This window comes from Colletotrichum jinshuiense, chromosome 3 (genome assembly GCF_051148585.1).
Source record: "Colletotrichum jinshuiense chromosome 3, complete sequence".
Lineage (NCBI taxonomy): Eukaryota > Fungi > Ascomycota > Sordariomycetes > Glomerellales > Glomerellaceae > Colletotrichum > Colletotrichum jinshuiense.
In genome coordinates, this window is record NC_139310.1 from 455,557 (window position 1) to 478,816 (window position 23,260).

Below are 23,260 nucleotides of genomic sequence, written 5' to 3' on the forward strand. Positions count from 1 at the left end.
AGCTGCAACCACCACCAACGGGATCATGGCCACTCACCGAGAAGGGGTAAATCCCCTGAGACCGTACTACAGGCCGCCCACCATAGGAGAACCTCCCGACCCGACATCTGCATCTTCCGGCCCGAACCCTTTTGCCCGTCATGGAGGCAATGCGACGAGCGAGCGGTACGCGTCAAAGGCACGCGACATATTTTCGGACATCGACTACAAGGACTACATCAGCGAGCCGTCTCCTTCCGTCGTGCAAACCGTCAAGGACCTTGTCGACGAGCTGCTATGGAAGTACACCTCCGTCCTGATGGCACAGCCTTTCGAGGTTGCCAAAACGGTTCTGCAGGTCCGGAGCCATGATGACGTGACTTTGGAGGCAGCGACGCCCCTGGCCACTCCTGTATCGGAAAGGAGGCGGTCCAGCTATGGAAACCCCGTTTACGACGAACACGAGTCGGACTCCGATCTCGACGAGCCTGCCTACTTCACCTCGAACGTCCCGGCCACTCCGACCCCGTCGTTCCCCAGGGAGCATCGAAACCGCCAGCCCTCCTCCCCTCCCCAGACGCCGGCGGCCAAGCAACCAGTTCCGCCTCACCAACTCACCATCCGTCGGCCCGACTCGTTGATGGAAGTTATTGGTCAGCTTTGGCAAAAGGAGGGTGCCTGGGGTGTGTGGAAAGGATCGAATGCAACCTTTCTCTACTCCGTTCTCTCATCATTGTTGGAGAACTGGTCGAGAAGTGCTTTGAGTGCACTGTTTAATGTGCCAGACCTTGGTGTCAAGGAGGACATTGATCGGCTGATTGATATTGCCTCGCCGTATCCCTGGGCCTCCCTGTGCGTCGCCGCCGCCGCTGCCGTTGCAACGGGCCTCATTCTGGCACCTCTGGATCTGGTACGCACACGGTATGTCATGCATCTTCACACCCTGACTCTGCTTCGAGCCAGTACTAATTCTCAACAGACTCCTCGTCACCTCTACTTCGAAGCAGCCGAGAAGAACGCTTTCCACTCTCCGAGCCCTTCCCTCCTACGTCTGCCCCTCGCCCCTCGTCCTTCCTACAATCTTCCACTCGCTCATTCACCCTATCCTCACACTATCAACACCACTAGTCCTCCGAACCCGATTCCTGATCGACAGCCGGGTCTCGCCCACAACCTTTTCCATCGCCAAGTTCTGCGCGTCCTCGGTGGCGCTGTTCGTCAAGCTGCCTCTCGAGACTGTCCTCCGTCGTGGCCAGGTTGCAGTCCTATCCACCCCTCTGCATGTCCGCGCTCTATCCAGCAAGGATCAGAAGCTCGAGACCATCGTTCCGCCCGGGCGGTACAACGGTGTCATGGGAACTATGCTCTACATCATGAACGAGGAGGGCACTCGCGCCATTCCTACCCCGCCCGCGCCGGTCAAGAAAGGCAGGGGCAAGACAAAGGTTGCAGAAACCGTCTACCGCAAGGGCCAAGGTATGGATGGCCTCTGGCGGGGCTGGAAGGTCAGCTGGTGGGGCCTGGTCGGTCTCTGGACCGCCGGAGTCATCGGCAACAGCGCGGAGGGCGAGTTCTAAGAGACGAGTTCAGGTCAACGCGGCGCAACATCCCATATTCAACGGCCGATCACGAGTGTGCGCGTGCGAGTGCGAATTTTGTCATTCTGCTGTCCTAGAAGTGTGCTTGAGATGCGGGAATCCGGGCGTTGGGGGATTTTGGGAACCCTGAACAACTCTCTCCACTACGACCTTGATGAGATACGGTATGATATCCTCCTTCGAATTTCGACTGTACAAAAGTAAACCGAACACCCCCTGAAAACCTACACTGTACTCTTCTACGTCCGTAATCGAATACAGCCTATGCTGTGCCATACCCCCTAATAGAAAGTATGCGTTAAAATTAGTCCTCGTGACACTCTGTGCCGCAGGAGTCGTGTCACCTCGCCCGTCACCTCTTCATACGTCCGTATCGGTGGGATTTCGCTAGAACCTTCTGCGTACGACTCGGAAACTGGCTCGGGTGAGGCTACCAACTATGCAAGTGCGTCGGGTGCCTGCACGGAGGATGCATTTGGAAATATCACTGGGGGCTTATTGTGGCAGCCCCCTGCAGATTCGGTCTCGTTCGGGACGTGATGACAGGAAAGAGGATGCAAGGCTTAGGATGCTGCCTACAGCCCCGAAACGCCTCAAAAAGCGCACATGGATGTTTATCTGCAAGCCGTTCTCAATATCCGAGGCTTTTGGGGACGTCGTGGTCGCTCATCCATCCGCGATTGGTATCGTACTTATCGTGGATGGGGGCCGTGAAGTGCCATGGGGGCGAAATGGCGGAGGGGCGGCATCCGATGGATGAGACGACACTTGATAAAGAGTGCGCGTTCCGTTCTTCCTTGGATGATTCTGCTGGAAAAAAAAACACATCGCATCTCACTTTGCTTCTCTCCGTTCCTAGCACCATGACGCACTCTTCAATTTTCCGAGTCGGCTCCGCATTCAATGCCATGCTTCTTGCCTGCATCATACTTAAGCATGTCATGCTGAGTGTTGCGCGTTCGACAGTACGGCATGCTTGTATGGCCATTCTCTTTCCCATCGTCATTCTTCATATCGTCATAATTGACGGCTAAGACACAAGTCTGCCGTCGAAACGGAAGGGGGTAGCATGGAAGCGCCATACAAGAGAAATTACCTCCCCGCCACTCCCGCTAATTTAAGGGAAGAACACATCAGATGATGCATCTTTCGCCTCTGCCTCGACGCTGCAGCCTTGCCTAGAGTCATATCAGCCACCTCCCTGTCTCAACTCAGCCTCCAAGCCATGGATACGTGCGGGTCAAGCTCAACAATCAGGCTGTCGGCAACAGAACTTCGGCGCGGACCGCGACCGCGTGTTCTAGTTCCTGTCCGCCCGGCGTCACTGTCACTTTTCACTCTTATTGCACCGCTACTGCCTGACGGCATCACTGCGTCAGACGTTCGCTCTCGCCAGTGGCTAGTTCCCGCAGAGGTACAAGCATGCAGGCGGAGATATACAAGGCGGTCGTCGGAGGCACTGTGTGGTATTTACATTTCTTGAAGTTGGGAGGCTTCTGAGTTGACTTTTAGTGAACACTCGAGTGGAGGGGAGGCCCTAGGGAGCAGCCAAAGGTGTCTGGGGGCATTCTAGGACCAAAGCGTCTATGTTTCCTGGCATCATAGAGTTTTGGGTGGAAATCCTGTTGTTTAACTAGTCATGTTTCCAAGCCTGCGGGCTCGGGTACGGGTATGCTTTGAACAGAAATTTATTTTTTTCCCCGAACACGAGACACTTCGCCAAGCTGTCCGGCTTTTGGGAACCGCGTGGCTATTCCATTTTGGTTCTATCTAATTCTAGCCTCGGCGGCCTTCACTTCAGCCCTCGTTACGAATTCGGTCAGTCAACAAGACATTTTCGCTTAACGGATAACGGGAGGAACGATCGACATGTCCGATTCCGGAACAGAGCGGCAAAATCAAGCTTAGAGCGACATGTCAATTCTTGTCATTCCACGAGGCTCTCCCTAGTCCCTTCCTAAATCCGGTCTACTTTCCTCACGTTGTCTCCGCGTGTCCGGGTTAACTACCGGTACAATAATTTGCAACTCAAATATCATCCCAGCAGCTTGGTTTTGGGACTGGATCAGAATTATCCGCATTGTGGCCTTACTAATTCGTTATGGCTTCCCATCTCAAAATCCTTTCATGAACTCGAAGCTCTTCTCCCTCGGACTCACCAAGCACATCACCCTTTCCAGTCCCGTCCCTTGCCAAGTGTCTGTGTTGTGAGATAAGTCGGCGATTGGAGCGTGAGTGCCGCCGAGAGGTGATATTGAGACATGCGGGTGCGTGTCTTCACACTATTGAGCTTGACAGGAGGCTAGACTGTTGGGGATGGGCGCTAGTCGGCAAGAACACTGTTACTTTTTATAGGCAGCACGTCTAGGCCCCGGTTTGTCTCAGACAAACCTGCCTTGGATTCCCCACGTACGATTCTCCGAGATGGATTGAGTCCTCACTTTTTGATCTGATTAACGTCGCTTGTTGCGGCTCGCCAACGCCCAGGCAAAAGGGCGTGTTTTTGATCAACAAGTTTTGGCATCCTCCCTTGCTTTGGTGTGCCGAGGTGGCTGGAAAAAGACTCGCGTTTTTGGTTCTCGAACACCTTGGGTTTGAGCCCTGCAGAACTTCAACGTCATTTCTCATGGTCGGAGCAGTATACGCGGGTCTATTCTGCAACTGACAGCTACCAGTACTGCTCACCGCATGCGAATAGCGGCTAAACCTTGAGATGTGCCCGCCACGCCGTGGCACGCTGGACTTGCAAGACTGAAGGCCTAGGCGGTTGATACTGTTGTGGTGGCGTGTGACGGGGCTTCTAACCGCCTCTGCTTGCGGTAACCTTTCGTTCAGTCGGGAATTTTTAATTCTTCAAGAGGCTAGTAAAATTTCCGCCGACATGATTGTTTATCGGGCCCTTCAGGGCGCGCGAGGCGTTCCAGTGTTGGGTCACTCTCCTCAGCTAGGGAGACAATGGTCAACTTTTTTTGCTCTCCCTGTCGCAAATATAAGACCTTGTGAGGCGACTCCGGTGGTTGATATGTTTTGACTCACTCTATCCCTATCTCTCCCACATGGTGATCACGCATGGGTAAAATCACGACAAAGTATAAAGCTCGACGATCAACGCTTCATTAGTGCCTCGTTCGGAGAGACTCAACGTCGCTCTTTACGGCCCGCTACCATCCATCCACACATTCCTTCTTTTGTCAGTCACGTTGATCTAGGCGTTCTTCGACGTCGCCTCACTCTTTTGAAAATGGGCAACCGCAAGTCTTCCCGCTTCATGGCCATCCTGGCCTCGGCTGCTTCTGTTGCTGCCCACGGCCATGTCACCAATATCGTCGTAAACGGCGTCTCTTTTCGCAACTACATCCCCGTTGTAGACCCATATACCAACAATCCCCCATTAGTTGCCGGTTGGGCAATAGACCAACGGGACAATGGCTTCGTTGCACCAGATGCCTATAATGCGCCAGATATCATCTGTCATAGACAAGCCGTCGCCGGCAAGGGTCGCATTACCGTCGCAGCTGGTGATACAATACAGTTGCAGTGGACCGAGTGGCCCGACAGCCACAAGGGGCCCGTCATCGATTGGCTTGCCAACTGTAATGGCCCTTGTAACGCTGCCGACAAGACCTCCCTGCGTTTCTTCAAAATTGACGGCGCCGGCTTGATCAACCCTCCTCAGCAGACCAACCGTTGGGCCGCGAGTGTCTTGATTGACAACGGTAACGCCTGGCTCGTCCGCATTCCTCCCAACATTGCTCCTGGCCATTATGTACTTCGCCACGATATCATTGCTCTCCACAGCGCTGGCCAGCTAAATGGAGCCCAGAGTTACCCGCAATGCGTCAACCTCGAGATTACTGGCGACGGTACATACAACCCTCCAGGTGTTCTGGGAACTGCTCTATATCGTGCCAACGACCCTGGTATTTTTTACAACATCTACCGGGATAATCTCAACGACTATGTTGTTCCGGGCGACGCCATCGTCTCCGGCGGCGTTTCCATGCTCTCGCAGAGCAGAATCCGAATCACTGCATCCGGCAGCGCCACTCCCTACGGGACCACAATCGTCGCAGCCAGTTCATCAAGCGCCCCTGCAGTTGTCAGCTCGTCCCCTCCTGGTGGACAAAGTAGCTCTGTAGTCCCTGATACCAGCATCACACCCACCCGCACATCCACCTATGACAACTCCCCGCCCAGCAGCACGGTGGCCGCCTCCCAGACACCGGACCCTACTACCCTCCAGACGTCGACCACAGCAGTGCCTCCATCTGGTGGCTCGGCTCAAACTCTATACGGCCAATGCGGCGGTTTGAACTATGCCGGCCCGACCCAGTGCCCGGCGTACGCTTCCTGCGCCGCTGTGAATCCGTACTATGCGCAATGTACCCCGGCCCCGGTCCCCCCCGGAAGCCAGGTTCTATACGGACAATGCGGCGGCATCAACTGGCAGGGGCCGACTGATTGTGTCCCGGGTTCTCGATGCTCCACCGCCAACCCTTACTACGCTCAGTGCACTCCTTAGAGCACTATGATTAGAGCCACTGTCACTGGTTGACGTGGAGCGTAGGAAGCTAGTTGGGTTAACGATGATATGAAGGCATTGCATTGAAGCATGGGCGGTTGTCGGGTTTTGTTAGGTTGCCTGGGATGATGATTTTCTTCTCTGTCTTCGTTTGTCCATTTAGGACACCCTGTTCTAGCTACTTTTGAATGAATAGTGAAATATTTATTGGACTTACCAACTGAATGCTAAGCGCATAGACTGAAATTTTGTGCCACTTATCTTTCTGTTTGTAAAACGTGATCCTGAGAAGGATGTGGTTGTCATGTTCTTCTGCGCATCCACAATGTTACCCAATAAGGATTTGAGGGCGCTTTCAATTACAATTGCATTGTTATCGTTTTCGAATATGCAATTGCCTTTTTAAGCTTAAAATATACATATTTTTATTGAAGATATCATTCCTTCTACCTAAGCAACTTTAGACATTCGAATTTGATTGAAAAGGTGTCTTGGATTAGGCTTAATGGCATTCCTGGGGTTCATGGGGGGCAGGGATTGTGAAGCCTATCAAGGCCTGTCATTTGAACGATAGTGAGGTACTTAGTGTTGTGAGTGGCCAAGAACAGCATCCCCGCTTCAAAGCGGATTCCACACTACGGCTTGGTGGCAGAGTGGTCTAATGCGCAAGACTAGAAATCTTGTTCCTTCGGGAGCGTCTGTTCGAATCAGGCCCAAGTCGATAAAATCTTTTTGATTTTTGCGTTCTTTGGTATCGCGAGGTGTTCAATCACTTGCATCGGCTGCCGCTGGGCTTTGGCCACAGTATTGTCTACTTGAGTCTAAGGTTCGATTATTCTCATACACTCTTCAAAGTATTTCCCGACGATTTTTTTCTTCTTTATGATACGTCATTATTCAATTGAATTCGTTAATCATACAACATCTATTCTATAGGTGTCTTTCTTAAAGCTTCCAAGACGGGACGACAGAGGTGATTTCATCGTACAGAAGACTGCAAACAGGATATTCAGCATTTGCACTTCATGATGCATAGTTAAAAGGGGCACTTACGTCGTAAGGAAATCGGCGTAATCTTCGCCCGTCACTTGCGGCCGAAGATACTTGGCCGCAAGCTCAAACTTGTTGTTTGCCGGGGCGGAGCTAATAAGCTCATTTGTGACTCCGTCGAGAATGCTGAGCATTGTCGTCTTGTCGAGTTTTGTGCCTTCGGCAGTGCTGACGCCGTGGCGGACCCATTGCCACAGTTGACTGCGCGACACCTCGGCCGTGGCCGCATCCTCCTGCAAAACGGTCAGCTACTTCTAAAAGACTCTGTCAGAGATATGGCAAGAAACATACCATGAGGTAGTTGATGGCGCTGCAGCCCACCCCGCGAAGCCAGCCCTCCATGTAGGCCAGGGTGATGTGCAAGTTCTTCTTAACGCCGTCGTCGGTGATCTTCCCAGGCATGACGGAGTTGAGGAGGTCATCGCGCGTGACTGTCGCAGCGGGACGAACAAAGATCTGGTTCGCCGTGGGCATGTGCTCGTTGAAAATCTCGGTGGCAATGGAAGCCAGCGCCGGGTGTGCGACCCAGGTGCCGTCATGTCCGGCCTTGACCTCGCGAAGCTTGTCCGCGCGAACGCTGTCCATCGCCTTGGCGTTGGCCGCCGCGTCATCTTTTCTCGGAATGAGAGCCGCCATGCCTCCCATGGCATGAACGCCGCGGCGGTGGCATGTGCTAACGAGCAGGCGGACGTAGGCGTCCATGAACGGGACCGTCATGGTGACATCCGAGCGGTCGGGGAGGATGAATCCAGGACGGTTGCGGAAGCGCTTGACGAAGGTGAAGATGTAGTCCCATCTGCCGCAGTTCAAGCCGGAGCTGTGGTCCCTGAGTTCGTAGATGATCTATAGAACACTCGGTTAGCGACTCAAATTTTGAGCAATGACTGTTTTTTCGGAGCACAAACCTCGTCCATCTCGAACGCAGCGCTGATTGTTTCAATCAGAACCGTGGCACGGATGGTACCACGAGAAATTCCGATGTAATCCTGAGCCGCGTTGAACACGTCGTTCCATAACCTGGCCTCGAGGTGGGACTCCATCTTTGGCAGATAGAAATAAGGACCCGCGCCGCGCGAAATCAGCTCCTTGGCGTTATGGAAAAAGTACAGTCCGAAATCAAAGAGCGCTCCCGACATGGAATCTCCGTCAACTGTGAAATGCTTCTCGTCCAAATGCCAACCGCGAGTTCGGCAGATCAAAGTCGGGAGGGTGCGGTCAGTTCGGAGCTTGTACTCTTTTTCGCCGAGACGAAAGTCAACTTGCCGGCGAATAGCATCGTACAAGTTGGCCTGGCCTTGGATCATGTTGTCCCAGGTCGGTCCATTGGAATCTGTGCGGTGTTAGTTACGCAGCTTCCAGCGCAGAGAAACACGCGCGCGCGGAATCACCTTCGAAATCAGCCATATACGCCCAAACGTCCGAGTTGAGAGCGTTGACAACCATCTTGCGATCTGTGGGCCCCGTAATCTCAACTCTGCGGTCAACAAGGCCGGGCGCCGGCGCGGCGCCCTTCCAGTTGTCATCATCACGAATGTGCTTGGTTTCCGGGAGGAAGTCGGGCAGTTGGCCATTGTCCGTGTCGATCTGGCGTTGTTCCCGGAGCTTGAGGAGGTGCCTGCGAGTCGGCTCGAAACTGCGGTGCAAGATTGCCAGGAATTTGACTGCGTCCTTGGTCAGGATGCGATGGGTCGCATCGTTTTTAGCGCCAAGAATGGCGACGCTGTCTAGCGCGGATGTTGTTGATTGAGCCATTGTGAGATTCTGGAATAGCAGACAATTGCCTTATCTATTGAACTTGTAATATTGCTCTGATGTCACCCATTATCTACGGAGCGGTGGCACAAGGGATTAAATACTCTATACACGGTTAATGGCGCATAATTTGAGTCTCGGCTCTCTTCCGGTGATGTTCATTTATCCTTCATGGTAGATGGTGATGATGCTCGGCTCGGCATCCGAATCGGAGGCGGGTGTTACCCGATTGGCTCCACTCACCCAGACGATCGCCCACGGTCGAACGGAGCGACGTCGACTTCGTAGGTTGCTCTCCGTACGTCCTTGAGTGCATGTCAACTCTGAAACAGTCAAACCTAATAGTGCATACATGTGTCCAAAAGGCAGGAGTATTTTGATTTCATATTAATATCTATTTTCATGATCCATAACCACCTGGTGCCATCATTTTCTCCAACTCGGCCCAGTCCAACTGATCGACACCCGTCAGGGGCAGTGTAGGGTCGTTGAAACTGTTGTAAATACCTTCAGCAGCCTCCAACCCAAATGCCTGCTCAAGATTCTCATCCAAATTCAACCCGAACAGTGTGTCCGAGCCGTAAGTATCCGCGCCAGGCCCGCCAAACATCTCCCCTTCCCAAGAAGGAACAGAGGAACTGGGTGTTGGTGTAGTAAAGGGCAACTGGGTCGTCGAGGGTCCCCTCGATTGCCCCGGGAATCCAGACCCGGCGGCCTCCCCCGCGTGGGGCACCCCATGGGAATCCCCGGATTCTCCCATCTGCACGTCATGGTCCTTATCGAACGCTACCACATCGGCCCACACATGTGCCGAGAACTGCCTAACGTCCTTGAGGCGCTGCGATGCCGCGTTATTGCCCGCCTGAGAAAGATACTCCAAGAATTCTATTGCTTGGAAGAGTTCTGCAGGGGGTGGCTTTTGGCTGTCATTCTTATGGGCGAAACCGCGCATAATTAGGACAAAGGCGGCTGAAAACGCCGCATCTAGATCAAAAAAGGCAAATGGGGCTTCGGCTCGTGTCAGCATGTCCAATATGACAACTATAGCGGCTCTTCACAAGGGATGGGTTTGAACTAACCAATTTCTTCCTGCCGTTGCATAGCGGAAAGGATGCGAATGATTCTCAGCGCCGACTCGTTGCAGAGCAGACACAGCTGAGAGATCGCCGACGTCGCAGCTTGTTTCTGGGTTTTTTGAACCTTGTCCTTCACCTTTTGGAGCAGGATTGGGCGAATGCAAAGAATGATAGCCTTGATTGATTCCGATACACGTTAGCAAAGCTCTTCGGTTAAGGAACGCAAAAGAAAGAAGACGGCGGCTCCGTACCTGAAATAACCTCAAGTACAGCGATGCGCCGGCTCTGGTGACCTCGAACTGCTTATTGCTGAAGTCTATAGCCAAATCCGATGGAATGGAACGGCCGGTATCGTGCAGTGACTGAAGAAGGTTCCGCATCTTTCTGACTAAATCAGCCTGCGACAACGCGCCTCTGCTGTAAAGAGCTATACGCCAAGCCACACGAGTTAGTTGTTAAATAGCAGGCACGGAAGGATTCGAGGTACACCTACACGACATTATTTCTCCTGTTGTACGGGCGATTTGAACATTGACGTTGAGCGGCTCCGGAGAGTCGAAACCTGGCGACGGCCCAGGAAGATCGAAAGAAAGGTGTCGGTCATCAACAGATGCTGGCCGCCCGAGCCCTGCAGATATACGCCTAAGCAAAAAAGTCACGGTCAGCTGGTGTGCATTTGCATGCTTCGTGGAACTGATCTTACTGATCTAGCATGTACACCGTCCACCAAACCCTCATTCTGTGTGCTCTTTCTGAAGGTAGGCACTTTTGTTCAGAAAATGGCAAGTTGCAGCCCAAAGTCAGCGCAAGCCGCACCGTGGTGCCCACCTATGGAGAGTTAGCATCTTTTGGCATCAAAATTCAGCCATCTTTACTCACGAAGAAATAGGCATCGTTCTTCCTGTCATTCCATTGAAGGTAGGTAGTTGCCAAGCAAAGAATCTCGAGGCCAACAATACCATATTCGCTTATACTATGAAGCGGCGGGAGCCGTCTCATAGCCTCTGCGAACCAGAATGCTCCAGGTGGGCCGCGCACCTCACGCGGATCTTCCTCCATCAACTTTCCCATGGCCATCACCAATAGGTATAGAGTGAACCACGGTGTATCCATTTGCCGGGTGCGCGAGGCCTGGCTTTGAAACAATAGAGTCATATTGTCCGTGAATGTCCGTTGGTCTAGGAAGTGCTGTGTTACACCCATATATGAGTTAAAGAGGTTGAGGAGGCGGTTAGATTCGGCCTCTTTTGGGAATGCTTGATGAGGAATGCCCCTAATCAACTCTTCGGTTGAGGTCCACTCAGGGGTAAATGGTAGATCTCTTGGGTCTTCGTGTTCCAAGTGTTCGGGGGCATCCTTCTCCGGCGAATCCGAGTCTTTTCCATTGTTTTCGTGGAAAAGGCTCCGTAAGCGTTGCTCGAAGAGCGGGCCTGGTGCGCGTTCTATAGATGCTGTTTTGTCTATTTAGCCCCCACTGCTATTGATTCTCATCATATACAGAGAGTACAAACCATAGCTTGGCGGCGGTACTTCGCCGGTAGGCTCAAAAGGCGCAATGCCAGGTGGGCTAGATTTCTCTCCCGCAGTCGAGGCACCACTCGGCCGTGGGCTAGGATTTGGTTGCTTGGATAGATCTATGGGAGAGTTAGAAAGTCCCTGATTGGATTCATCTCACATGACCTCAATTGAACCGTTAATCACATACCCTTTAATTTGTCTTCATACCGCGTCAATGTGGCCCTGAGCTCTGAAACGTATCTAATTTTTGAGTTAGCAGAGATGAGCGGTTTAGCGGATTCCGATTTCGGAACCAACTCACGCCTCGGAGTAGCGCTTTCGCCCATCACCAAATTCGCAATCCAGATTATTCCTCGAGCAGTTTCTGCAAGGCTGCTCCCCAGAACATTTCACCTTGCGCCTTCGGCAGGTGTTGCAGCTGATTCACCAGTCAGCAGGCATGTTCATGTAAAAAAAAGAGTTGTGGGACAGGTCGTGAGACTGACGCGTTTGCGGACCGTGCTTTGACCGCCGCTTGCGGAGGCATTGCGCCTTCGTCTTCTCCTTCGTCCTTGATGCGCTGCTTTCTCTTTCGGGTCGAAGAAGACGGCTTGACGACCTTATGGCACTGGCAATTCGTCTCAGTCAACCTGCAAAGTCTTCATGTGATGTCGTCGACGTGGTTGAGTGGTGGGGCTGATAAGAGAGGCTTGCCTTGGGTGAGGGGTGTGACTCTGGGGTCGGCGATAAAGAGCCCCTGTAGCTAGACATTTTGGATACCCGTTATAGTTACCCGATAAACTCAATATTACTCTCCTATGCAGCTGAATGCGCCAATCGAGTCGTTTAGCTCCTGGTCTACCACTTGCTAATGTAGTTTCTAAAAGCCATTTGGGTGTCACTAGGTTGCCGTGGTGGATAAGAATTCTGTTCTTTGACAAAAAAGAATAGTATTAATCAGAACCAAGATGTCTTGGAGAAGTGTGAAGTGAAATGTTGGACAGAGGCGACCGTTTCAACACATGCACTTCGGCGCCCATCCGAGGCCATGGGTGTGTCTTGGGCTATGGCCCCTCCCACCTTCGGCTTCCATTGCCGAGTCATCCAAGCTCATGCACCCGAAACCCATGTTACTCATGCCTAATGCAAAAAGAAAAAAAAATTAAATAATTGCAAAATTTGAGCGTTATCATTGTTTTTTTGTCCTGGGTAGGTACCTTTTATAGCTAGAAATCATGTACGGCCGGGAAGCCGAAACAAGCACTGGGGGATGCTCGGTCTACTTCCGAGAAGCACTTCCACCAAGGATTCTTGATCCCGATTCACTGCTGGCGGCCGAAGTCCGCTGCCACCATGCGGGGGGGTATGGACCCGATGCCAACTTTCAAACTCGGCATCCACTATCACTGAACTCTTAATGCTGAGGTTTAGAGAATCTTGGCATCAAGTACAATGTCGAGGAATGCAAGTATAATTTTGAAGTCTGCACCGACGGATCTTTTGATCCATTGACGCAGTTGGTTACTGTCAGCCACTGTTACACTGTATCTCGATTAATCCTCGGAACAGGACTCGAGCTACGTACGAGGATGGAGCTCGAATCCCCCATACTACGAACCTAGCTTAGATATCACAATAAGTAAATGAACGGAAACCATTACATTTGCAGAACCTGTACGTATACATACTAGAGCCTATCCAACAACTGCAGACATATATAGGGGGAAGGAAACAAAGATAGACTAGATATACCCTCTACTTTATTATCGATAAAATCTACGAACACCAGAAGTGGGAAAGTGGCAAGCCTACCCCTCCTTTACGGGTCCAAGCACAATATGCACCCATCGTCATTCTCGTCCAGGAACTGCGGGTCGAATCTCACGCGCAGGCAGTTGTTCTTGACCTCGCCGCCCCGCTTCCACCCGACGCCGGCGCAGTCGCAGCTGTCGATGGGCACGCGGGCGTACAGGTAGCACTCGTCCTCGTCGTGGATGTACTCGCAGTCGTCGTGCAGGACCTCGAGGTCTAGGATGGCCTGGCCGCCGCCGATCTTGTGCTGCTTTCGCACCAGCTTTTTGCCCCGGATGCGCCCGTCGGTGAGGACCCTCGGGACCGTGTCCTTGCAGAACTCGCGCGCGGCCTCGACGGCCAGCCTCCGGATCGTGTACTCGCCGCCGTTGTAGCAGTGCGGGCTCTCGTTCTGGCGCGGGTCGGGGTGCTTCCACACCTTTTCGGGCGTGGGTTCCGGTTCGGCCGGCCGCGACGTTGACGTCGGTGGGGGCGGGCTCTGGCTCGTCGGGCCGGAGGGCCCGGGCGTGTCCTCGGGCGGGTCCTGTGCGTCTGCAAAGCAGATCTCCTCCTCCCCGTCTTCCTCCTCCTCCTCCTCCTCGGGGTCGTCGGGGTCTTCCCGACCCCACGGCGAGTCTGGGTGGGTACCGGGCGGCGGCGGGCACTGCCAGGCCGGGAAGGCGCAGGGCGTGGTCGTGGGCCGCGGTGGAGTGCCGTGGGAAATGACGACGGGCGGGTCGGGCCACTTGCCCTTTGGCGGCGGAGGCGGCGGGTTCGGACCCGGGGGCGGTGGCGGCGGCGGGTGCGGGGGGTCGGTCGGGCCCGGGCGGGTCTTCCGGGTGCTGCCGTCCTTGGTGTAGGTGATGGGCGGCCAGGTGGTGGTGGAGTCGAACTTGGGCCAGGTCACGATGATGATGCCGCCGTCGCTGGACGACGAGGTGGTCGACGTCGAGCCGGCAGGGGGGCGGCGCGACTCGGTGATGGTCATGGGCTCAAACACCCACTCGGTCACGGTGATGGGGCGGCGCGTGGCCCGCGACGTCCACGTGCCGTCGGTCACGGTGACGATCGGGTAGTCGATGGTGCTAGTGGCCCCCGTCCACGGCGGCAGGCGAATGGTGCAGGGAGGCTCGCACCACACAGTCGGGCTGGGCTGGTCCCAGATGGATGGGTGCACCCAGACGTCGTTTTCGGAGCCGGCGCCGGCGTCGTCCTCGCCGCCCGCCAGCGGCTGGCCGCCGGGGATGACGAAGGGCGACGAGAACTCGGTACCGCGCGGGATGGTCGCCTGCTCGGGCAGCGGGCTACCGGCGGGCCTCCGGACGCCGCCCGAGTCGACGAACGGCTGGTCGGGCTTGAAGCCCGCGGGCAGCTCAATGTCGGCAGGGGTGGGCGTGTTGGCGGGGATGGTGATGGGGTTGCAGAGGCTGCCGCCGGAGCCGCAGCACGTCGACGAGACGAGCCGGAAGAAGCTGCAGGCCGGGCACCGGTCGTGGCCCGGGCCGGGGTCGCTGTTCTGGGCGCCCTCGCGGCGCAGCCGGGGTATGTCTGTGGCGGCACCGCGGCCAAGCGTAAAGGTCGAGCAGGCCGGCACGGTGGTGTGCGGCAGGGGGATGACCGTGGCACTCTCGGGCGAGATATGACTGCCGCGGCCAGCCTGCAGGTCGAGCCAGGTGATCTGCGACCAACGCGGGTGCGACTCGACGTTAAGGTTGTCGATGGCGAGGATGCCCGTGCCGTCAACGATGGCTGAGTACTTTGCACCGATGGTGATGAGGTGTTGGATACGGTTGTTAGCGCGGTTGTTGTCGAGCAGGACCAGGGCCTTCTGGCAGGCGTGCTTTCCGATACAGTCCTGCGTGTATGTGTCGAACCACGAGTAGATGCCCGCGCCGGCGATGAAGACGTTCTGGCATCCACGCATCACCAGCGCCCACGACGAGTCGCATCCGTCAAAGTCGTCACCCGCGCAGCTGTAGTCGGGGTCTCCCGCGAACCGGCCGACGGCGCCCTCGAACGGCGCGGGCGCCTGGGGCGTGGGCTGGAAGTAGGGAGATTCCGTCTGGATCATGCCCGCGAAAATGTTGCGTGCATGGTGGAGGTTGTACTGGTAGTAGACGGCGTGCTCGGACGAGGTGCCGTACAACCAGGTGGCCGCCTGAGACTCGACCAGCAGGCCGCGCGCCACGTAGATGGACAGTTGGGGCTGGGAGGAAGTATCACATTTCAGCGGACCGGATGAGATATGGGAACATGAAGACTTACCATGGTGTTGTTTGCGTCGTTCCAGTCCAGGTCGTCTATCAGGTGGTCCGCCACCCACAGCCACATGTTCTCAAAGTATCCCGACGCCTGTGGCGTAATGTGCATCATCAGGCTCGCCGCCTGGCACCCGGCCGGGTTAGTGCCACCCGTGATAGGCGGGCACTCGTCCGGGTTGAGCCTCGTGCCGAGGGCGCCGCCGATGCGGACGTGGCACTCCCACAGCGCCGCCGCCCCGGGGCTCGACGCCTTGATGTTCCACTCGACCAGGACCGCGCCAGCCGCCGGCCCGATGGTCGTGAACAGCAGGTCCTGCATCTCAACGTCGCCCGTCTCACCCTTGCTGCCGACCCGGAGCATCACCTTGGGGTCGTTGGCGTCGCCAAAGTACGGGCCCGTCGCTGCAAACTGCGACCACACCTCGCCCACGATCTTGGCCCCGGCCGGGACCGTCACCGTCCCCGTGATGAGGTACGTGCCCGCGTCCACAAAGAGGATCTTACCGGTGCCGGCGCGCCGCAGGGCCTCCTGCACCCCCGCCGTGTCGTCGGCGACGCCGTCGCCGCGCGCAAAGTCCTTGAGGTGCACAAAGTCGCTCGCCGGGCGGCCCTCGTACTGCGGCTTGGGTCGCTCGTAGTACGGTGACTTGGCGGCGCCTGCACCGGCTGACGTGTCGAGCAGCGAGACCTCACGCTTGTATCTGGCCATGTCCTCGCCCTGGGAGAACTCGCGCTCCCCGGCGGCGTTGTACACGGGACCCGTCACCCACGCCTCGACGTGCCTGCTGCCGCCGGCCAGAAGGACCTTGCCGGCTGAGTCGGCGACGCCGCGCCCGACGCCGCTGAACTGCACGTTCTCCATGACGACGCCGGTCGAACCCTTGCCGGCCTCCGGGTCTATGGGGGCGACCAGGACGACCGTGTTGACGTTGGTAAAGGACGAGTCGATGAAGGAAGCCGACCCGATGTTGCCCACGCTGTTCTTGCCCGTCTGGCGCCTGTCTCTGTCTCTGCTGTTTCTCGCCGTGACCGCCGTCCCGGCCTCGACCTCGCGCATCAGCTTGAACCCGACGTCCGTGTTGGTCATGGTGATGGACTTCCAGATCCAGCCCCAGTCCCAGATGATATGCACGCCGGTCGCGCAGCCGTCAAACTTCAGGCGCATGGCCGTGAACTGCTGGTTGCCTCCGTCTGAGCGGCAGTCGTCAGTCAGAATCGAGGTTCCCTCCGAGCAACAACGCGACAAGACTCACAGAGACCAAACTCGCCGCCCCTAAACGTTATGTCGGAGATCATGCCGCCACTACCATTCTCGGCGACTAGTAAGAGAGAGAGAAGAGATTGTTAGCCAGACGCATGCCACCGGGGACCAAGCGAACCAAACATGAACAACAGACGTCGTGGTCAAGACTTACAGATTCCCCGCTGCTGCGACCCCTCCTTGGCGATCAGCTCGACGTACTGCAGGCTGGTGGCCTGGGCGATCTGGTAGTGCAGGCAGGCGACCTTCTGGGCGGACCGCGTCTGCGTCACGTCGATGCGCAGGTTGCGGATCTGGCGGTAAAAGTTTGCCGTATTAACGTACCACTGCTGGTCGAGGCCGTCCATGCCGATACCACCGCCCGTATAGACGTCGGTGGCCAGGACCCCGAGGCCGATGAAGCGCGCGCTTGCGACGATTGTGGGCCGGTCGGCGGCATCTCCAATCAGTTGCGTGCCAAAGATAACGGGGATGCTCCGGGACACTAGGTACCGCCCCGGCGGCAGGTACACGATGGCGTTCTTGAGCGTCGACCCGTTGCAGCCCTTGCCGCACCGCCGCCCGTCGTCCATGGCCCGCTGAATGGCCGCCGTGTCGTCCGTAACACCATCGCCCTTGGCGCCGTAGTCCATGACGTTGCGGAACACCTTGTACGACGGGTCGTCGCCCAGGGGGACCGTGCCTCTGCGGGCGATATGCTCCATCCAAAAGGTGCCCGCGCGCTTCCGCATCCGGCGCCGGGCTGTCGTGGTACCGTTCCCGTTGCCCAGCTCCAGCTGCAGCGCCTCGGCCTCGGCCAACAGCGCGGCGGCGGCGGCCAACTCGGGCGTCATATCCAGCAGGGGCGGCGGCGGCGGCACTTCCGGGCCCGGATTCGCGACGCGAGCACCGGCCCCACCCGGCTCAGTGCCGGGCTTGAGCCGGTAGACGTTGCGGGCCGGGCTGGCGTAGCGCGCCTCGTTCAGCCGCGCCGACTCGTCGATGGCGGCGTCGACCAGCGCCACGGCCTCGTCCAGGTCCTTCTGTGTTGCGTTGCGCAACAGCGGCGCCGTCGCGGCGTCTTCCTCCCCCAGCAGGCCAGACGCGTTGAAACGGGCCAGCAGATGCGCGCGGGGGAGAAGCTTGTGGGGGGCGCCGGCGGTGGTCAGATGCCCGCCAGCCGGCGTTTCGCTCCGGGGATGTTGCTGCTGCGGCTGCAGCTGCGGCTCGCCCATGTCGCCGCCGCCGAAACCAGAGCCCAAGCCCAAGCCCAAGTCGGGAAAAGACATGGCCGCCTCCAGCGGCTCTAGCTCTTCATCGGTGCCGTTAATCATGACGTGGCTGAGGGCGACGCGGTGGCCGCCTTCGCCCGCGAGCAGCTGCTCCGTCGTGGCCTGATCCGCCCAGTCCAAAAAGGCCGTCGTGTTGCGGTGGAGCGCCTCCAGGTTACGCCTGCGCTTCGAGTTCATGGGCACGTCCTCGGGGAGGTACGGGATGCCCCTGTAGATGGTCGCGGGCACGCCGTTGAACCCTAGATGTGCCAGTCGCAGATGGAAGATGGTCGGGCGCGCGAAATGGTTGGCCTGGTAGTTCGGGTCGACCAGCAGGCCCGTGGCGATCAGCGCCGCGTGCAGCATGCGCTGCCCCCGGGCCTGCCAGTTCTGCTCCGACGCGATGCCCCCGGCGCCCGGCTGCGAGCACCAGCGGCTGGCGGCGCATCGCGTGAAGCCTGGCTGGCCGCGGCCCTCGACCGGGTCGTTGCCTGGATTCACGTTGGCCGGCAGGCCCGTGCCGCCCTCGACGGTGCTGCGCATCGGGAACTCGTCGCACGTATATTCGAGCTTGGAGGGCACCACGTTCCCCGCGGGGTCGACATCGTCCTGGACGAAGAAGAGGCGCCGGCCGTTGGGCTGCAGCGCCGGCTGCCTGATCGCCACATGCGGCCAAGGGTTGGTCGCCGGCACCGGGAGCGCCCCCCGGTCGTACCGCTGGATCGGTGGCTGCGCCAGGTTCCCCGCAGGGACGCCGGCCACCTCGGGGCACGGGTGCCCAGACTTCCAGCCGTTGACGCCCGTCGGGCACATGCGGTTGCCTCGGGCGGCGGATCGCTGCGTGTCGGCGTCAAATGCGAATAATGACTGCCACCGCCTGGCCTGGTTGATGGGGCTTTGGAGGTACTGGTTCGCGTTCTGGCAGATAGCCGTCATGTAGGCGCAGTTGTACTCAAGCACCACCACGTGTGGCGCCAGCGTGTACAGCGGCTGTTGCGTAACCTGCGGGGACGGCCGCCAATAAGGTATGTCTTCGTCACGGACAGGATCGTACACCCATCGGTAGTTCTGGATGAACTGCGCGTGCGCGGCAGGCGGCGACAGCGACAGCGATGCCCACAGCCACAGCCATAGCCGCAGCCATAGACACGCGGCATGCATGATTAAGAGTGCCGCGAGAGAGAAAGAGAGAGAGAGGGGTCGATGTTGATCGTGAGCAAGGTGCTGATACGAGCATCACCAAAAAAAGTCCAATAGATGGAGGGATATGGCTCAGATGCCCCTGGACTCGTCGTTCACCTCGTGCATGTCTTCCCTTTTCTACGCTCCCGCCATCCGGCTGCTGCCAGTCATGCTCATCTCCGGCTCTGGCATCACCCCGAGCCTGGGCCATGTTTCCCTCCTGCTCTCTTCCTCGTCCTCCCAGCCTTGCTGCTTGAACCCCCTTGGCCTCATGCAGATGTTGCCTTCTCATCACCATCATCTGACCACCAAGCTCGCCCGACCTGGAGCCGACGAGCGCTTCGGCCTGGTCGATTGTCTTGGCGGCGAAGGATGCAGTTCCTTACATGCAACGGTGGCATCACAGAGTCTGACATAGTCAATTTTTCCAACTAATCGCAGCAGTGTTTCGTATGCCTTCATAGTGCTACGCCGCTCGCTCGCTGACGGCGTCAGGGCACTCTGGGTCATAATATTGGAAAAGCATTATTACGGCGCAGTATCGGACCGAGTCTTCTCGTATACTTAACCGTTAATTGAAGGTGGAGACGCAACAAAAGTACTCTTACAACAAGACACAAGTTGTTGGTTGCGTCTCTCTACAACTTCAACTAACGGGTAGGTGTGACATGATTGGGCCGGGTTGCGGCTCTAAGCACCAACAGGGGCTTTGCGGGATGACCCGCCAAGCTTATCTCGGGCGCTGAGCTTAATTCGGACGTCGTATAGGCAGTAGGAAGGTAGTAAGAGGTAGAGCGCCATAATAGGTAATAGGAGGTAGAGCGCCGTAATAGGTAGCAGGAAGTAGAAATACTACCTTATTACTATTAAGATAAAAAAAGAAGGTATACCATGAGTTTTATTACGCTTTATAGTTTTAAAAACTGTTTACCATAACTCTAGTTAGGAAATATTACTTTTAGTCTTTTACCATCTCTAGCACGACTTGTCTTCATACGTATCTCTTTATAATTATTGAAACTCACAAAGAAGGCTGATAGTAATTGATATTTATATGAATCAATTTTAGAGGAGAATAGTCCTGAACCGCTAATACCGGCGGACCTACCGATGAGGTATGTCTCTTGATGCGGGCTGGATGCAACCCTGCGTCGGCGCATCAGGAAGGTCAATTTATATCCCATTCGGAGGGAGGCATTCCGCGGCATGGGAAACCTCTAGGGATCAAGTGAGATGTGGGATGATGTAAGCGGGTGGTCAGCCTGTGCCGCATGCAACTGTGAGAAGCAAGGGACCACATGCAGGTCCGATGTGCGGGTGTAAATGAAGGTTTTTGCCCGACTTGTGTGTAAAGATTAATAGCAGAAAACTCTAGTTGGTAAATGACCCCTAATATATGTATTTTTCTCGGTAAAATGAGATCTTTTAACCGATAAGGCCCCCTTGAAGCGCCTCCGCCTTCCGACTCGGCACGTCTCGGGGAACGACAGACATCACTCTTGAGTCCCTGACCCCATCATCACTCTGGGCCAGCATCAACCCCATTGACGCAGACGCCATATCGCAGCTTCTTCTTCGTCGTCCCAACATGCCTCACTCATCCGTCACTTGCAACTCGCGGCTTCTGCTGCCGCTGCTGCTGCTGTTGCTGCTCTCGCTCCGGACGGCCCGCGCAGACGACGAGTGCCAGCCGCACCAATGGGGTCGGCTTGCAAACGATGGCCCCTTGGCCACGCCCGAGGTGGGCGATATCGTGTGCCGCTCCAACGGCACGTCGCGCGCCGTTGTCAGCTACTACTCGTGCAAGGAGATGGCCGACTTTTACTTGATCAGCCTCGAGCGCTTCTTCATGCTCAACCCGCTCCTCAAGGACGACTGCTCCAACATTGAGCCCGACACGCCCTACTGCGTCGCAGGCTGTACGTTTTGACGGGCAGGCCACCTTCACGGAAGATAAAAGCAACGCTGACGCGGTCACACAGTCAAGCAGCCGCTCCTGGCCACCGATGGCAAATGCGGCCCGCCCAACGGCAACGCGACCTGCAGCGGCACAGAGAAGCAGTGCTGCAACGCCGAGACGTGGACGTGCGGCGACACCGAGGCCGACTGCGCGCCCGGCACCTGCCACTCTGGCGCGTGCGAGGGCGGCAACATCTGGTCGCTCGACGGCCGCTGTGGCTGGCGTCACGGCGGCCTGGCGTGCGCGGGCCGATGGGGCGACTGCTGCAGCCTCGAGGGCGTGTGCGGCACCGGCGACGAGTTTTGCGGCGTCGGCAACTGCGACATGGGCAACTGCACGCAGCCCGACGTGCCGCTGCCGCCGGTCGATCTGCCGTGGCAGTCGGGCAACACGCCGGACGGGACGTGCGGCGGGGCGCCCGGCTACACGTGTAACGTCGTCTGGGGCAACTGCTGCGGCGCGGCCGGTCGATGCGGCTCCACTGCCGAGTTTTGCGGCGCCGGTTGCCAGTCCGAGTTTGGTCAGTGCGGCAGTAGCACCACCACCACCACCAGCAGGGCGAGCCCGACGAGCACTTAGAGGCGTTTTCTAGAGGGGAAGAACGACGTCGGGGCAGAGACAGGCCAAAATCGTAGGATATGCATATAGGTCACTACAGTCTACCGGAATAGCTATTTCGCACTCTTAACAGCTATTTGTACATCCGACCTACTTCTTTTGATATACTGCTTTCTTGATTAGACTAGTTGTTTTTTACTTTCTAGTTTCAATTATTTCACCTACTTGAGCCCTCATAAACGACTATGTAGGCACGCTGCTACTTTTCTACCTAGTAGGGGAAACCGTATAAGTTGCCCGGCCTGATGAAAACCCCTCCTAGCCACTAAGCCATGCGGGCGTTTCTGGTTTCGTACTAAATAGACTGTTAAGTTTTATTTGACTCTTTTATTTGTACAACTTTATGCAGCCGCAAAGACTCCTATGCCCACCTTCAAGGGTCCATAAGGGCAGTTGCACGATGGCCTGCGAAGGCGCTGTTGACTTCGCTGATGGGGTACCATGAAACGGGGGCTTCGTATGAGAAGACTCGGCACGATGCTGCGCCATCATGCTGCAGATCCAATATTGCGACTTGGCGGTCAGACTGACCACGTCTAGTCCTCCGCGTGATGACTGCATGGCCGTCCATCAGGCAGGTTGGTATTGTGCCAGTGGGGTCGACTTACAAACCCCTCATTATACCTTGTAGCCTCTGGTGACGGGATAAACAGACTCCGGTCATGGGGTGAGGAGTGATGCTCCCGTGATGGTGGCCTTGGATATAAATATGGGATGTCGAGACGCTGATCCAAGACCGACCCAAGCAAGCAACCAAGCAACCAAGCTCGCAGCCAGCAGACCGTCCTCGGATACATCCCAATCCACTCCTGCTTCTTCTCTTGATCACGAACAACCTACGCCCACGATGCGCCTCCCGTCCGTCATCCCCGCCGCCACGGCCGCCCTCTTCCTGGCCTCCGCGGCGTTCGCCCAGTGCGGCGAGGGCGTGCAGAAGGTGTGCTACGGCGTCAACGGCGGTTCGTCTCAGGGCCTGGACCTGGATGACCTCCAGTACGTGGCCGACTACCTGCGCTACATCGGCGAGAGCCAGCCCGGGGCCCTCTTCACCATGCCCGGCGGCTTCGTGTGCCAGGAGTGGGGCATCGAGGTGCCCGGCGCCGGCACGGTGCTGCCGCTGGCCAAGCAGACGGGCCCCCGCGTCACCTCGTCGGTGCTGTATGCCGACATTGCCGACACCATTGACGGCGGGCTCGACGCTACAGCCTCCCAGCGCGCGGCCTCCCTCGTCGGCTGCGCTGCCAACGGCGGCCAGATCGGCATCAAAACGGACACGACCAACCCGTACTATAACACCCCCCAGTACGTGGCCAGCGGCGCCAAACCTACGGGGCTCGTCATCAAGGTCGTCCGGGCGCCGGGGTCCAAGAAGCTTCGATAGATGGGGGGAGTGGTCCACAGGTGAATAAGTAGCTGAGGCTCAGGGGCAGTCAATGATAGATCATGTGGGAGGGGTGTTGTTG

General features: G+C 56.8%; 7 protein-coding genes across 7 annotated transcripts; 4 read left to right on the plus strand and 3 right to left on the minus strand.

Annotated features, from left to right (window-relative positions):
- Window positions 1–25: 25 nt before the first annotated feature.
- Window positions 26–1,556, plus strand: EsH8_III_000129 (mitofusin complex protein UGO1; the record flags this gene model as incomplete). The annotated part of the gene is made up of 2 exons (XM_083261854.1): window positions 26–900; window positions 959–1,556. The coding sequence occupies 2 exons, from the start codon at window positions 26–28 to the stop codon at window positions 1,554–1,556; spliced, it is 1,473 nt and encodes a 490-aa protein (XP_083122341.1).
- A 3,262-nt stretch (window positions 1,557–4,818) lies between these two features.
- Window positions 4,819–6,099, plus strand: EsH8_III_000130 (glycosyl hydrolase family 61-domain-containing protein; the record flags this gene model as incomplete). Its single annotated transcript, XM_083261855.1, has 1 exon — window positions 4,819–6,099. One exon carries the CDS (start codon window positions 4,819–4,821, stop codon window positions 6,097–6,099), a length of 1,281 nt encoding a protein of 426 aa, XP_083122342.1.
- Window positions 6,100–7,044: 945 nt separating this feature from the next.
- Window positions 7,045–8,901, minus strand: EsH8_III_000131 (malate synthase; the record flags this gene model as incomplete). The annotated part of the gene is made up of 5 exons (XM_083261856.1): window positions 7,045–7,093; window positions 7,153–7,382; window positions 7,441–7,992; window positions 8,055–8,479; window positions 8,538–8,901. 5 exons carry the CDS (start codon window positions 8,899–8,901, stop codon window positions 7,045–7,047), a joined length of 1,620 nt encoding a protein of 539 aa, XP_083122343.1.
- A 400-nt stretch (window positions 8,902–9,301) lies between these two features.
- EsH8_III_000132 (uncharacterized protein) lies at window positions 9,302–12,245 on the minus strand (the record flags this gene model as incomplete). The annotated part of the gene is made up of 11 exons (XM_083261857.1): window positions 9,302–9,909; window positions 9,981–10,152; window positions 10,229–10,404; window positions 10,471–10,619; window positions 10,681–10,805; window positions 10,857–11,428; window positions 11,489–11,611; window positions 11,683–11,735; window positions 11,797–11,913; window positions 11,981–12,102; window positions 12,189–12,245. 11 exons carry the CDS (start codon window positions 12,243–12,245, stop codon window positions 9,302–9,304), a joined length of 2,274 nt encoding a protein of 757 aa, XP_083122344.1.
- A 1,048-nt stretch (window positions 12,246–13,293) lies between these two features.
- EsH8_III_000133 (glycoside hydrolase family 55 protein) lies at window positions 13,294–19,198 on the minus strand (the record flags this gene model as incomplete). Its single annotated transcript, XM_083261858.1, has 4 exons — window positions 13,294–15,471; window positions 15,531–16,717; window positions 16,780–16,845; window positions 16,942–19,198. 4 exons carry the CDS (start codon window positions 19,196–19,198, stop codon window positions 13,294–13,296), a joined length of 5,688 nt encoding a protein of 1,895 aa, XP_083122345.1.
- Window positions 19,199–20,807: 1,609 nt separating this feature from the next.
- EsH8_III_000134 (uncharacterized protein) lies at window positions 20,808–21,758 on the plus strand (the record flags this gene model as incomplete). The annotated part of the gene is made up of 2 exons (XM_083261859.1): window positions 20,808–21,138; window positions 21,202–21,758. The coding sequence occupies 2 exons, from the start codon at window positions 20,808–20,810 to the stop codon at window positions 21,756–21,758; spliced, it is 888 nt and encodes a 295-aa protein (XP_083122346.1).
- An 886-nt stretch (window positions 21,759–22,644) lies between these two features.
- On the plus strand, window positions 22,645–23,178 carry EsH8_III_000135 (uncharacterized protein; the record flags this gene model as incomplete). The annotated part of the gene is made up of 1 exon (XM_083261860.1): window positions 22,645–23,178. The coding sequence occupies one exon, from the start codon at window positions 22,645–22,647 to the stop codon at window positions 23,176–23,178; it is 534 nt and encodes a 177-aa protein (XP_083122347.1).
- Window positions 23,179–23,260: the final 82 nt, after the last annotated feature.